Source organism: Kwoniella dendrophila, chromosome 3 (assembly GCF_036810415.1).
Source record: "Kwoniella dendrophila CBS 6074 chromosome 3, complete sequence".
Taxonomy (NCBI): Eukaryota; Fungi; Basidiomycota; class Tremellomycetes; order Tremellales; family Cryptococcaceae; genus Kwoniella; species Kwoniella dendrophila.
In genome coordinates, this window is record NC_089478.1 from 877,337 (window position 1) to 891,199 (window position 13,863).

Here is a 13,863-nt window from a genome sequence, read left to right on the forward strand (position 1 = left end):
AAATAAGGATAACTTGCCAAGCGTCGGACCGGGATTGTATGGTGTATGGTGCATGGTGGAAGAATGATCACGTCAAGTCAATAGGTTAATTCCAGGCACGGTTTCCTAACTCTGTCAAAACCACGTCTTCGTTTATACTGTTCTTTCTGAAATTTCAGTCCTCATTTAACCTCTTTTTGAAGCTCATACCACTTGATCATCGCTAGATTACTTACCGAGTTATCTCAGTCCGGCAAAGAAAAGGACGCTATCAAGAAGATTCAGCAAGCTTGTGCTCATCTTCTCCGATACAATCGAACGGTCACCAGTCTGTCAGCTTGATATCGCAAGAAGAACAAGGTATGGGCGTGATTTCTCTTTTTTCAATAACCCATATAATTATGCTGATAATTCGGATTTGCGATTCAGCGAAATGGCCGAAACAGCTTCAGCTGCAGCTGAGAAGCCGATACAACAGTCTCGTTCAACTTCTTGGCTTCGTAAATTGTCCAGATCCAATTTAGCGACATTGATACTGCTCTATATCACATCATTACATCTCATTGGACTTTACCTCTTCACCAAAGGATTCCTCCTTACTCGACTTACCATTCCTCATGTATCACCTTCATATTCTCCTTCGAATCCAGCGCCTTTAGCAGCTACGCATTCAAAAGCAGTAATAATAGTTATAGATGCATTAAGAACAGATTTCATATCACCTTTTCATCCTGAACCTAAATCACCTTTTCATCATGGTATACTCAGTCTTCCAGCAGAATTATCGATTTCACAACCTGATCATTCATTGATATTCAATTCGTATTCTGATCCACCTACAGCAACAATGCAAAGAATTAAAGGTATAACAACAGGTTCATTACCTACTTTTATTGACATATCTTCAAATTTCGCTTCAACTTCAATTGAAGAAGATTCAATAATTTTACAATTATTAAATTCGAATAAAACAGTTGGTTTTATGGGTGATGATACTTGGACCAATCTTTTCCCAAATTCATTCAATTTATCACATCCATATGATTCGTTTAATGTAGAAGATTTACATACTGTAGATGAAGGTGTAATTGAACACATCTTTCCTTACCTATCACCAAGCAATACGGAAAAATGGGATGTTTTGATAGGTCATTTCCTAGGTGTAGATCATGTAGGTCATAGAGTAGGTCCAAATACAAATATCATGAAATTGAAATTAGAACAAATGAGTAAAGTTTTAAAAGGTATAATCGATTTATTAGATGACGATACATTATTAGTGTTATTAGGTGATCATGGAATGGATGATAAAGGTAATCATGGTGGTGATGCAGAATTAGAAACTTCATCTGCTATGTGGTTATATTCAAAAGGTAAAGCATTGAGAGGAAATAAACTTATCCACGATAAAGCTATAACAGATTCTTGGCCGACATATACCTTCCCAAATTCAAATTCAGGCACTCCTTTAAGACATATCAATCAAATTGATTTAGTACCTACATTATCATTATTATTAGGTATACCGATACCATATAACAATTTAGGATCAATCATACCTGAATGCTTTTCAAAAGATTTGAAAACTTTAGAACTCGCTACAAGGACTAATGCTGAACAAATCAATCGATATTTGGGTTCATACGGTGATGAATCACTTAAATCAACCTTGCATTCGACTTGGACCAGAGCTAGAGCAGTCGCTAGCTCAGATAGAACTTCAGAATCAACTTATCAAGAATCTGTTAATGCTCATAGACATTATGCTTTATTAGCTCTTAGACATTTAAGAGCTTTATGGGCACAATTTTCACTTCCATTAATTCTTGTTGGTACTTTGATCTTAGGATTAAGTGCTTTAACCCTCGCCGCTCTATACGTTGGAGTCAGAAATAATGGTACCAACTGGGATGTCTATGCTCGATTAGCTCTTGAAACTTCTTTCACCGCTTCAGGTATTGTAGGATCAATTATTGGTACTTTAGCTGGAATATATACTGCTAGACCGTTGACAGCCATCAACGTGTTTATCGTTACCGCTGCTTTAGTTTCGGAAATTATCATCATTTTCCCTTTATTCTTGAAATTTTCTATACCTCAAACTTTCTCAATTAATCGATATATTGGACCTCTCCTCCTCTTGGCGCATGCGCTATCTTTCGCTTCCAACTCGTTCATCATGTGGGAAGATAAAGTAGTCTTGTTCCTTTTAACCACTATTCCAATCATCTATCTTATAAAAGCACTTACAGCTCCTACAGCAGAAATGAGATTGAAGATAATTGTACTTTCAATCTCATATGCTGTGATCGTTCGATTAGTAGGTGCTATTACGATATGTAGAGAAGAACAACAACCTTATTGTAGAGTAACATTCTTTTCTGGAAGTACGCCTTCAGCTTCAAAATGGGTATTATTGGCTATGGGTTTAGTTGGATTACAATTACCTCGAGCTATTGGAATCACATTAAGTAGATCGAAATCTTTAGGTGGACCTGCGCCTTTATTCCTTGGATTTTTATGGAGAGGTATTTTAGCTCAAAATGTGATTTATTGGGTATTAGAATATTTAAATAATAACAGTGAATCAATTGGATTATCACCTGCTGCTATTTCAACAGCCAATTTCATTAGAATTTGGTTAGCAAGAATTTCAATTGGTACTACATTAGGTGCATTACCTTATATTTGGTTTATTTCACCATTATGTATAACTGTAGATAAAAAAGTTATCGATCAATCAACAGGTAAACCTGAAATTACTGTATTAGGATTTGCTAATGCTTATGGATCAACATATATCTTATTCTACTTGATTCCTTTTAGTTTAGTTCATTTAACAAATCAACCTATGGGTCAAATAGTTTTATCAGGTTTATTAGTCAGTTTATTAATTTATTTAGAATTAATCGATACAAGAAGAGACGCTATTATATTACAAAATCAATTCCAATCTTCAGCATCAGCTTCAGCTTCTCCTGGTGATGGTGGAACAGCTAATGGGATAGGATCATTTGATACTGAAAATTTAGATTTACAATCTATAATAGTTAGACCAAATTTTACAGATTTAATACCATTAGTTTTAAGTGGTTTTTTAGGATTTTTTTCAACAGGTCATCAAGCAGTTTTATCTTCAATTCAATGGAAATCCGCTTTTATAGGTTTTGAAACTGTTACATATCCAATTTCACCTTTATTAGTCATAATTAATACATGGGGATTATTCTTCTTATCTGGTTTATCAATTCCATTATTATCTTTATGGAATATTTCACCAAAACCTACCGGTCAAAAAGTTCCTATTTTAACACATACTTTACAATTAATAATTGGGTTTTTAATTTATCATACAATTATAACTTTTTCAAGTTCAATCACATCAGCTTATCTAAGAAGACATCTGATGGTTTGGAAAGTTTTCGCACCAAGATTTATGTTATCAGGTATAACTCTTTTAATTGTTGATTTAGCTTGTTTAATCGCTTTATCATTTGGTGTCAGAATAACAAGTTGGAAAGTGAGGAAGACTTTTGGATGTGAAAGTGTCTAAAAAATATCCCATCAATCTGAAATCAGTGATTGGAAAGCAGATCATCGATTATTCAATCTTGGATGTTTTGCTCTACCCCCATGAGGGAACACTTGCAGAATAGACAAAAATAGTAGAAAAGACTGAAAAGTGTGTGGAGAGAACAAAGAGAAACGACAATAATAGAAAAGACCCGCATACAGCGTTTGCCAAATCAAACAATCATAACGAAAACATCATACACACATAGACCCAATGAAAAATGAAAATGCATTGCATAAAATAGATACACATAGTTCGGATCTTTGTGAATGCGGCATCGTGTAGAATAATGCCATAAATGACTATATACATGGAGGGAAAAAATCCATAAAAAATAATTGCGCATTAAGCATTTTGCAAAACTCCTTGAACCCCTATCCACACATTGAGTAAATAATAATTATAATATACATATACTATCATGAGCTATACTGCATGGCATACATTTTGCCTAGTGCTTACCATGTTTCTTATTCTTCTTCTTGATCTTCTTCATATCTTCTGATGTGCCATGAGTACTTACTCTTCTTTCTCTAGGTTGTTGTCCAATTCCATTGGCATTATTACCTTGATGTTGTACGGATTGAGAAGTAGCAGAAGCAGAATTATCATGAGTGTTGTTGTTGTTAGTAACTAAAATAGGAGGTTCTTCCGACATGGGTGATTTCAACCCTTGTGCTAACCCAGTCGATGGTGATCTGGTTAAACCTTGATCGGAAATCCTTCTAACGAAACCCTTGATTGAACTTAATCTTTTACGTCTTTTATCTGATTTATCCTCATTTTTCGAGCTTGGGGTTTGTGAAGTTTCAGAATATTTTGTAGGTGAGGATGATCCACTATGATCACCTTGGGAAGATAACGCAGATTGAACTGAAGGTGATGCTGACATGGTTGACCATCTCTTAACATTAACAGGTTTAGAAGTTGTATTCGATGAAGCGGATCCAGGGAATGGTACGCTACCTGCTTTAGGTGATTCAGTAGGGAATGATTTGGTAGGTGAAGAAGCTATAGTAATGGATCTTTCAATTGATTGTCTTGGTGAATTTAATGAGGTTGATGGGGCAGTAGGACTTTCTTTCTTAGGCGAAGGAGCTGTTGGGAATGGTACCGATGGTGTTTCGGAAATTGGTTCAGAAGCAGTGGTAGTTGAAGTTTCAGGTCCAGGTTCTTCAGTTGAGGCATTCTCTCCTTTGGGTTGTTCTTGATCATGCGTAACGGCATTTGCCATTGGATCATGGATTTCAAGGATAGACGATGGACCTGTGGCAGCACTGGTTGGTTCGGTAGTATGAGTGATTTCCTCGTGCTTCACTTCGGCTTCGTTATCAACCTCTTGTGTAGTTTCTTCTGATCTAGGAGCAGGAACGGTTGTAGTCTGAGCATTTGAAGGGGATTTAACAGCATCGGCAAAAGAAACACTTTCAGGTTGATCAACTATCGGGGGCGGTGGTGAGTCGACGGTAAATCCTTTGCTAGTGTTCTCTTCTGGATCGTTCAGATCGATCAACGCAGGAGTTTCAGCAGCTTTGGCATCGATAGTGGTAGAAGAGGATTCTTCGGTGATTAGCGGTGAATTGTCTTTTTGACCAGCATCATCGTCATTGTTGTCGTCGTCATCATCTTCATCATCGTTCGATTCTTTTTCTTTTTGCTTGGCAGTATAAGAATGGGCTCGTCGGAAATCATCAGCTGTTGGAAGAGAATCGGCGACTTTTTCGACATCTTCGTCGCCAAGTAATTCAGCTTCGGTATATATCTGTCGTTTCCACCTAGAGAAGATTGTGAAAGTCAGCTAAATGAGCATCACCACGTACAGCTGAAGTAACAAGCTCACATTCGAGCAAAAGCACCGTTCTTTTGTACAAGCTCTTTGTAACCGCCACTTTCCAGAATCTCACCATTTTTCATGACCACGATTTTATCAGAATTGATAATAGTCGAAAGTCTATGAGCGATCGAGAGTGAACTTCTACCTTTAGCCTGAGGGAAATGAGATGAATCAGCTATCAATAATTTTATCTCGAAAGGATACAAATAGGTATTTTACCAGAGCAGCTAAGGATTTTTGGATCTCTCTTTCAGTTTCAGTATCAAGAGCTGAAGTAGCTTCATCCAAAACCTAGATTAGGTCAACGATAATCATCAGCTTCAATCGGTAGGAGTCCGATGCTAGCGATTAAGCTGATTCGAATTTGACTTACTAAGATAGCAGGACTTTTCAGGAACATTCTAGCTAGAGAAACTCTTTGTTTCTCACCACCAGATAATCTTACACCTCTTTCACCTACAACAGTTTCATAACCTTCATCAAAATTCATAATTTTCTGATGCATTTTACCTTGAATTGCAGCATTAATAATTTCTTCATCTGTTGAATTTGGTTTACCATAAGCTATATTTGCACCGATTGTATCATTCCATAAAACTGAATCTTGAGGTACAATTCCAATTGCATATCTTAATGAAGATTGTTTTACTTTTGATATATCTTGATTATCAATTAAAATTTTACCTGAGGTTACATCATAAAATCTATAAATTAATCTTAATATTGTTGATTTTCCAGAACCAGTTTCTCCTACTAATGCCATAGATTGTCCTTTATCTAATTTAAATGATACATTCTTTAAAGCTTCAACTTTACCATCATATGAGAATGATACATTATCAAATTCAATTACACCATCTGTAATGATTAAATCTTTAGCATCAGGTTCATCTTTGATTTCTGTTTTTTCAGCTAATAAATTCAACATCTTTTCCGAATCTGTTATATCTGTTGAGATTGATCTATATAGGCTAGATAATTGATTTAAGGGTGAAGTGAAAGAACTATAATATTGAATGAATATGACAAACAAAGCTGCATCACCTTTTCCTCTCATGATATTCCATGAGATGATGATTGCTCCCACAGCAAAACCAAGGGTTAACATCAACGATTGAATGGCGTAGATGGCTTGGAATCCCATAGTCCATTTGTAATCGACTTGTTGAACATCAGCTACAGCTTCTTTGAATCTTTCGAATTCTCGTTGTTCCGCTGTGAAATATTTGACACTTTCCCAATTGTTTAAAACGTCTGATACTATACCACGTTGGGTGATATCTTTTTCGATATATTGTTTTCGAATTGATTTTCTGAATTTTGTCGAATAAAATGTGAAAACCATATAGGGGATCATAATTAATAAGACTGATCCAGTCATTACAGGTCCAAATAACCAAATAAATACCGAAAACCCAATGACGATATCTGCAAAGGTAGGAATCAGGTTGAACAAGATGGTTCTGAATAGCTCGTTGATGGCTGAACCTCTTTCGATAATTCTGATGACTTCTCCTGTATTTCTCTTGGTATGATAAGCTAGAGATAAATCGAGGAGATGATTGAAGCAAAGCATTTGCATTTCTTTATCTGTATATTGAACGACAGGAATCCAAAAGGCTTGTTGTATTGTACCTAAAATACCATTTGCATTTAACAATCTTAAAACCAAATATATACCTAACCATTTCCAAATGTCAATTTGATTTCTTTCGGTTAAAGCTCTAACTAAGAAACCCAGAGAAATGGGTGCTAAAGGTGTAAGAACCCTATCAATCGCAATCATGACACCAGTCATAGCGACAAAGAATTGAAGTTTTATACTTGTCGATGGCCATAATTTGGGTATTAGGATCTTGAATTTTGGCCAAGCTTCTTTAAATGATAATTCTTTCTTTTCTTCTTTTTTAGCTCCTAATTTTTTGGTAATTTTGATCTTCTTCGCTTCGGCAGCAGCGTTAGTGATTGTTGTTGTTGTTGTATTGTTATTTGCGGTAGTACCATCTTGACCAGCAGTCGCGGGAGTTGGTGGATCGTGGGTAGATTTGGTTTGATCTTGAGAATCTGTATCAAATGTACCGTATTCGGAAGATGAGGAAGGATCCATGCGTCCATCTGCTAATGAATCTGCAAGAAGTCCGGTCCGCTCATCGGCTGGTTCATATGATATTCTTGGAGAAAGCAAGGTCACAAAGAGTATTGGGAGAATGAGTAATCGAGCAGATGAAGGGATAAGCGAAAGGATGGCGAAGATTTTATCATATCCATCTGAAATAAGAATTCCATCATGAATCAGCCAAAAAGACTTGTCGATTATAGTATATTTGCACCAACTGCACGGACTTACGAGTATGTATTTCTCTTATCACCAATCCAACGAGATTAGGGATTTCTAAACCTAACGCTAATAAAGATAAGAGAACTAAAGAATTTCCCTGCCATTTATCTCTCCACCATACAGCAGATAAAGTTATACCCCAAATCAATAATTGGCCTAAAACAAATACTACTTCTCCAGCTAAGTTTGAGCCTTGTAAATACGTTGGAATATCCTGATTACCATTATCATGTCTGTATCTTGCAGTTAACAAATCAGATACTAGAATCAAAATATCACTAAATGCTAAAATTGATAATAGTAATATCGAAGTTGATATAATCGATTTACGCGGTATGATTCTTTTAACTGTTATTGGTCTTATACCAGGTAATTCATCTTGAGTTTTCTGTGATTTTGGTAAAAGAACAAATGTTAATGGTATTGCCAAAAACAGCGGCGTAGCATAATGTAGTGGGGTAAGGAAAGCAGCGAGAACCATTTTGAAGGAAATGTATGGTTCTGCCTGACTCTGTCAGGTCGAGTGTTGGAGGAAGATCAAGCTGAGGTTTAAGATCTTTCTCCACCTTCTTGAGGTCCCCTAAAAGTAGCGGATGAAGAAAATGTATTAACTACACCGAATCAAGTGATTGATCAACAGTCAATAGGAAAAAAGAGGAAAAGGAAGAAGAAAGAGAACGAAAGAAAGGGAGGAGCTATACAGCCATATATCCCACACTCACGTATTAGATTGCCTCCAACCTATAGCCTATCCAGTTGAAAGAGGTCTATGCTATTTCCTTTAGCCGAGCCCGTAGTTTTAGCTTGATGCTAGCAGGCTGAAGCGTATCAAACTAGAAGCCTATGTATACAGGATGAAATCAAGTCTATATAACCAATATAGAAGGCTAAGATGACCCTTGTCTAAGCTTTGAATCAGCTTGGCCGTTCAAAGGAGGTATGATTGACCTGACCTAATTCTTCCTTGATTAGTGGTGAACGACCTTGCGTCGAATGAACCGATATAAGGCTCAGTCCCACAGTATATCCTTTGTCCAGTCAATTCACTGTATGAATGCGCTTGTTGATTGTTGAATCTCCTGCCTTACTTGTTGAACTTCTACAAAGATACAATACCTTGCATAGAAGAAGGAGGTATGCGCAGAATGGACAAAATTGAATGATTACGACAGAAAGCAAAAACAGCTAGATTGATCCGGCCGAGCGTCGTTGAAGACTGCACTTAAGCTTGCGCGTCATTTCTCATTTTCCGCAGGTGTTTCAGGCGGGGCCACATGCAGCAAACGTATTCAAAAGTAATCAGAGCGCTCTCTCGCATGGGCCATAGACTCGAATCATTAATGTTATGCTTACGGTAACGCAATGTAGTGACAGGAAAAAGACGATGTGAAGAGCAGATCTTTGCATAACCATTAAATATTAGGCATAACTGTCAAACAGATAAAACTAGATTGGTAATTCATAAGCAAAAAGGGGCCGGGGGGCTTTTGGTTCCGATTTTAAAAAGAAGCGAACAGAAAAGATAATTCGAAAAGGTAGAAATGTGAATAAATAAAGCCATTGACTACTGCTAAAGGATATTACTTGAAAGTCATATATCATTGCGAACATAAAAAGGGTAGAACAAGAGAAAGAGAGCAAGGTATCTATATATAGAAGTTTATTTCTTGGTACCGAAGTAAATACCAAGTACCAAAGCGAGAATGGCGATGATAAGAACTGTTTAGATAGAAGTATACTATCAGTACATATGCGGTAGAATTCTAACGAGTATGAGTACTTACCACAGATCCAGAAACAGATCCACTTCTTTCTTCTAGCTTTTCTAGCAGAATCAACAGCTTTGGTAGTCTGATCGTAACTATATAAGTGAAATCGAGCGATGATAGATTAGCTATCAGCATGATTTGATAATTCAACAACACCACACTTACCCAGCTTTGATATCTGTATCAACACCTTGAGCTTGAGTTTCAACATTTACAATAGTTTCATCTTGTTGTTCGACCAACATTGACATTTCAGAAAACATTTGAGCGAGTTCAGTAAGTGTTTTCTCAATCTTTTGAATTTCAGCATGTCTTTCTTGAACTTCTCGATAAGCGTTTCTAGCATCACCGTATCGGTTAGAACTGAGTAACTGTTGATGGAATAGGGAAATTTATTCATCAGCATGTATTCTACTACTTAAGAATTCATATTCGCGAGGAAGGACAAGAACGCTTACAGCTTGACTGAAGATTTGAGGATTATCAGATTCAGTAACTTGTCTAATTTCATCTTCTGTTGCTTGTGGATTAACAATTCTATATTGTCTTTCTGCTCTATCTTTGACTTTTTTTCTAAATTCTTTTTCAATCACTTGATGTTCTTGTAATAAAGATTGGAATCTTGTTTTAACACCTTCAGCTTGTGTTTTTTGTGCTTTATCACCTTTTGCTAATTTATATAATTTTTTAATTTGATTCTTAGTTTCTTCTCTTTTATCTCTTGCTACGTCATTCAATTCCGATGCGTATGCTCTTGCTCCAGGATCTGTTGATGCCTATAAAAAACAATATAAACAGAATGTATCAGCTACGCCTGTAGTTGTCACTTCGTTCGCACAACTCACCAAACTAGCTTGATGGGCTTGTCTAACTTGACCAATCTGATCTTGTAATTGACCTAAAAGTGTATTTGTTGTTGATAATTCTGCCCAGAAATCTGCTCCACCTTGACCACCACCTACACCACCCATAGCATATTGTTCTTGTTGACCATATGCTGCACCGTAAGGATTTCCAGCTTGAGCTTGTTGTGCTCCTGCATTTTGACCATATTGAGCATATTGTCCAGGTTGGGCACCAGGTAAAGAATTGTTACCTTGTTGTGCATATGGATTTGCTGTTCTGGAAGGTGCAATTACTCCATTTGAAGGTGGATAAGTTGGTTGTGGTGTTGATTGATCACTAAGTCTCCTGTTAGTTTATATTTATTGCAATATTATTATCATGAGTGATAAACCCCTTCAAGACATCACCTCGCTCGTGAATGAGAGGAAGGAAAGGATATGATCAAGATGATAGAAATGATGAGGAAGAAAGAAATATCAACTAACCCATATTGTCGGTTCTACATATTTAAATAAATAGACGACGGATGTCAATTAGCGCTTTGTTCTCTCAAACCAGATTTCCAACACAGCTTATTCGTTTTCCTTTTGAGCATTTGCTAAACTATGCCACGCATCCTCTAACTTTTCAGTATGCAGAGGGACTACTTACAACGTTTCCAAGTCTATCTCTAGCCATTTTGACTTTTGCTTTTTGGTATTAATCTAAGGTAGTGAACAGTTCGACTGGTTACTTTAGGGAGGAATTTGAGGTATATATCGGTCCAGCCGGATTGTTCTCCTTAACTTTTGATGAGGGTGAAAGAAACTGTAGGGAAAGAGAAGTTATATGTTTATGAGAGAGAGGACCAAAACACCGATAAGCCGAGAATAAGTGTATTAGAATATTTGATGTTGGAGATTTGACGTATAAAACCAGATTCCAGAAAAACGCGAAATACGTAGAAAGAGGCTGGGCAAATAAGATTATATTGTGACAGGTGGTATGAGGCTTTTCTATGTCTCGGTTGAGTTCTCTCTTGACTGTCTTGTTTCGTCTTGCCTCGATTAACGATTATTTGGCTGTATGATATATATGTGATATGTATATATATGTAAGGAAGGGTAAACAATAAAGGATGAACCAGGATGGACAACAGATGATGATGGATGGAGCGGTACCCGTTAACTCGTAATGTAGGAGAAAGCGGTACGACGTCGTTATATGGTGAGCGAACTGCAAGCAATGAAGTAGCAGGTGTAGTGTTGGTGCGGTGCAGGGTGACCGTGAGTGCGAGAGGGGCGAGAGCAGGAGAGCAGACTCAATGAATAGGGTATTTATTATGCGTTTAGTACGAGATTGAAGCTGAATACCCTGAGTTTACACCCTATGAACATTGATTATTCTCTGTGGCACGTTGTAATACTTCTCATACCTTAAGTGTGCAGCACGCGTTCATAAGTTCTCGATCATATTGAAGTGGTGCTATTGTATATCGGGTTGTTGCTTGGATGCGTTTTCATTTTGATAACATATGTGATCTTGATGAGTTTGTAAACGCACTGACATTTCAGTATCGTTACATTTTACACACAAGAGCCAAGGAAGGAAGGGGTCACTCGACCAACTCTGAAACACCCTCTTGGTGAACATCCAACGTTCAGTTTCAGTGCCACACGCATCAGATTTCAACTTTATTTGGAGACCTCCACTTTCAACGATTAGATTGAGAAATATCACGATGACGATAACTTGATTTATTTGTACAGTCTATCTTTTGTAATCTAATCTAAAGCATCGAACTCTCCTCTTAGTGAAATCTTGATTAATTCGTCAAACAGACAATCCGGTCAAATCGAAATAACATTTCTATAAAAAAACTTATCCTTCAATATACATATAGACATAGATCAAATAGAGATATACAATCGTCATCAAAGATGGGTAGTCCAACTGTACACATTACACCTTTAGCTATGATCAAGAGAGTTTGGGAGAGGATAGCACCTTTACAACTTGCTGAAAAAAGTTGGGATAATGTAGGACCAATGATTGAAGCACCTTTTCCTAATCCAAATCATAAATCAGTTCTTTTAACTATCGATTTAACACCAGCAGTAACAGCAGAAGCTTTACAAATTCCTTCATTATCTTTAATTGTTTCATATCATCCACCAATTTTTAGAGGTTTAAAATCTTTAACTTTACAAGATCCATTACAAGCTAATTTATTAAAATTATCAGCAAAAGGTATAAGTGTATTTTCACCACATACAAGTTTAGATGCTACACCAAATGGTATAAATAATTGGTTAGTCGAGTTTTTATTGAGCTATATTTTATTCTCTTCCTGATCTTTTCACTATACGACATATACTAATGAAATATCAATGTTGTGTTTCGTTATTTTTATTAATAGGCTTATTAAACCTTTTTTACCTATATCATCATCAAATTCAACTATAACAAATTCAACTCAAATTGAAGGTTTTGAAGGTGCAGGTATGGGTAGGATAGTAAATTTATCAAAACCTTTAGATATTAGACAAGCTGTCAGAATGGTAAAAGAACATTTAGATTTAGAACATGGTAAGTATTATTTCGTCTTCTCACTCTCACAGTCGATCTCGCTGACGAACTGTAATGCTGATGTTGTCTAAAATTATGATTTTTCTCATGGCATTCATAGTCCAGCTAGCTACTCCAGAAATCGAAAAACCAGTCTCATCAATCGCCGTTTGTGCTGGATCAGGTAAGTCGAATATAAATCACACATCTCTTCCATATATAACAAATTGACGATCGTTTCAACTGCTTTCAAATAGGTGCAAGTCTATTCAAAGGTGTTGAAGCTGATTTATATCTAACTGGAGAAATGTCACATGTAAGTGATATCTTTCAAACATCGTCTGATGTAAATTTACCTAAAATCGAAATACCGAAATTAATGATATCTTAACGCTGGTAACTTTAGCATGAAGTATTAGCAGCTGTCCATGCAGGTACATCAGTGATATTGACAAATCATACAAATACAGAAAGACCATATTTATCAAAAGTTTTACAACCTTGGTTAGAAGATGAATTAAATAAAGAAATTGATATTCATGATGATAAACCAAATGGTCAATGGAAAGTTTTGGTTTCAAAGGCTGATAAAGATCCTTTAAGAGTTGTATAAGTAAATGAATAAATGAATGATTGTTGTAGAGATAGATAGAAGGGAAATTGCATACATGCATAGATATGTCAAGAATTATATATCTGTTTTTGTGTATTTATTTTTACCTTGGAAAAAGTCCGCAAGAGAATCAAGCTGATTGGAATTTGCAATAAAGAGTAGAGATGAGGAAATACATCTCTTAAAATGTACATAACATGATATGTATATATAGATAATTAACTTCTTTACGTTTTTATCCCCTTTTCTCCAGACTCCGTTCGAGCAACAACATTCTCGTCATCTCTTTACCTGCTCAACGGTTATTCGTCTCCTTGTCTCTTCCCTCCGAAGCAATTGCCTTTCAAATGTCTTTCCATTCTC

The 13,863-nt window shown here is 36.4% G+C and overlaps 4 protein-coding genes across 4 annotated transcripts; 2 read left to right on the forward strand and 2 right to left on the reverse strand.

The window, feature by feature from the left end:
* Positions 1-412: 412 nt before the first annotated feature.
* Positions 413-3,532, forward strand: L201_002634 (uncharacterized protein; the record flags this gene model as incomplete). The annotated part of the gene is made up of 1 exon (XM_066218408.1): positions 413-3,532. The coding sequence occupies one exon, from the start codon at positions 413-415 to the stop codon at positions 3,530-3,532; it is 3,120 nt and encodes a 1,039-aa protein (XP_066074505.1).
* A 472-nt stretch (positions 3,533-4,004) lies between these two features.
* On the reverse strand, positions 4,005-8,206 carry L201_002635 (uncharacterized protein; the record flags this gene model as incomplete). Its single annotated transcript, XM_066218409.1, has 5 exons — positions 4,005-5,328; positions 5,394-5,539; positions 5,607-5,678; positions 5,761-7,655; positions 7,735-8,206. 5 exons carry the CDS (start codon positions 8,204-8,206, stop codon positions 4,005-4,007), a joined length of 3,909 nt encoding a protein of 1,302 aa, XP_066074506.1.
* A 1,179-nt stretch (positions 8,207-9,385) lies between these two features.
* L201_002636 (uncharacterized protein) lies at positions 9,386-11,018 on the reverse strand (the record flags this gene model as incomplete). The annotated part of the gene is made up of 7 exons (XM_066218410.1): positions 9,386-9,444; positions 9,510-9,586; positions 9,660-9,865; positions 9,953-10,270; positions 10,340-10,685; positions 10,826-10,839; positions 10,992-11,018. 7 exons carry the CDS (start codon positions 11,016-11,018, stop codon positions 9,386-9,388), a joined length of 1,047 nt encoding a protein of 348 aa, XP_066074507.1.
* Positions 11,019-12,259: 1,241 nt separating this feature from the next.
* On the forward strand, positions 12,260-13,500 carry L201_002637 (YbgI/family dinuclear metal center protein; the record flags this gene model as incomplete). The annotated part of the gene is made up of 5 exons (XM_066218411.1): positions 12,260-12,630; positions 12,739-12,908; positions 13,009-13,071; positions 13,145-13,203; positions 13,294-13,500. The coding sequence occupies 5 exons, from the start codon at positions 12,260-12,262 to the stop codon at positions 13,498-13,500; spliced, it is 870 nt and encodes a 289-aa protein (XP_066074508.1).
* Between the last annotated feature and the right edge of the window lie 363 nt (positions 13,501-13,863).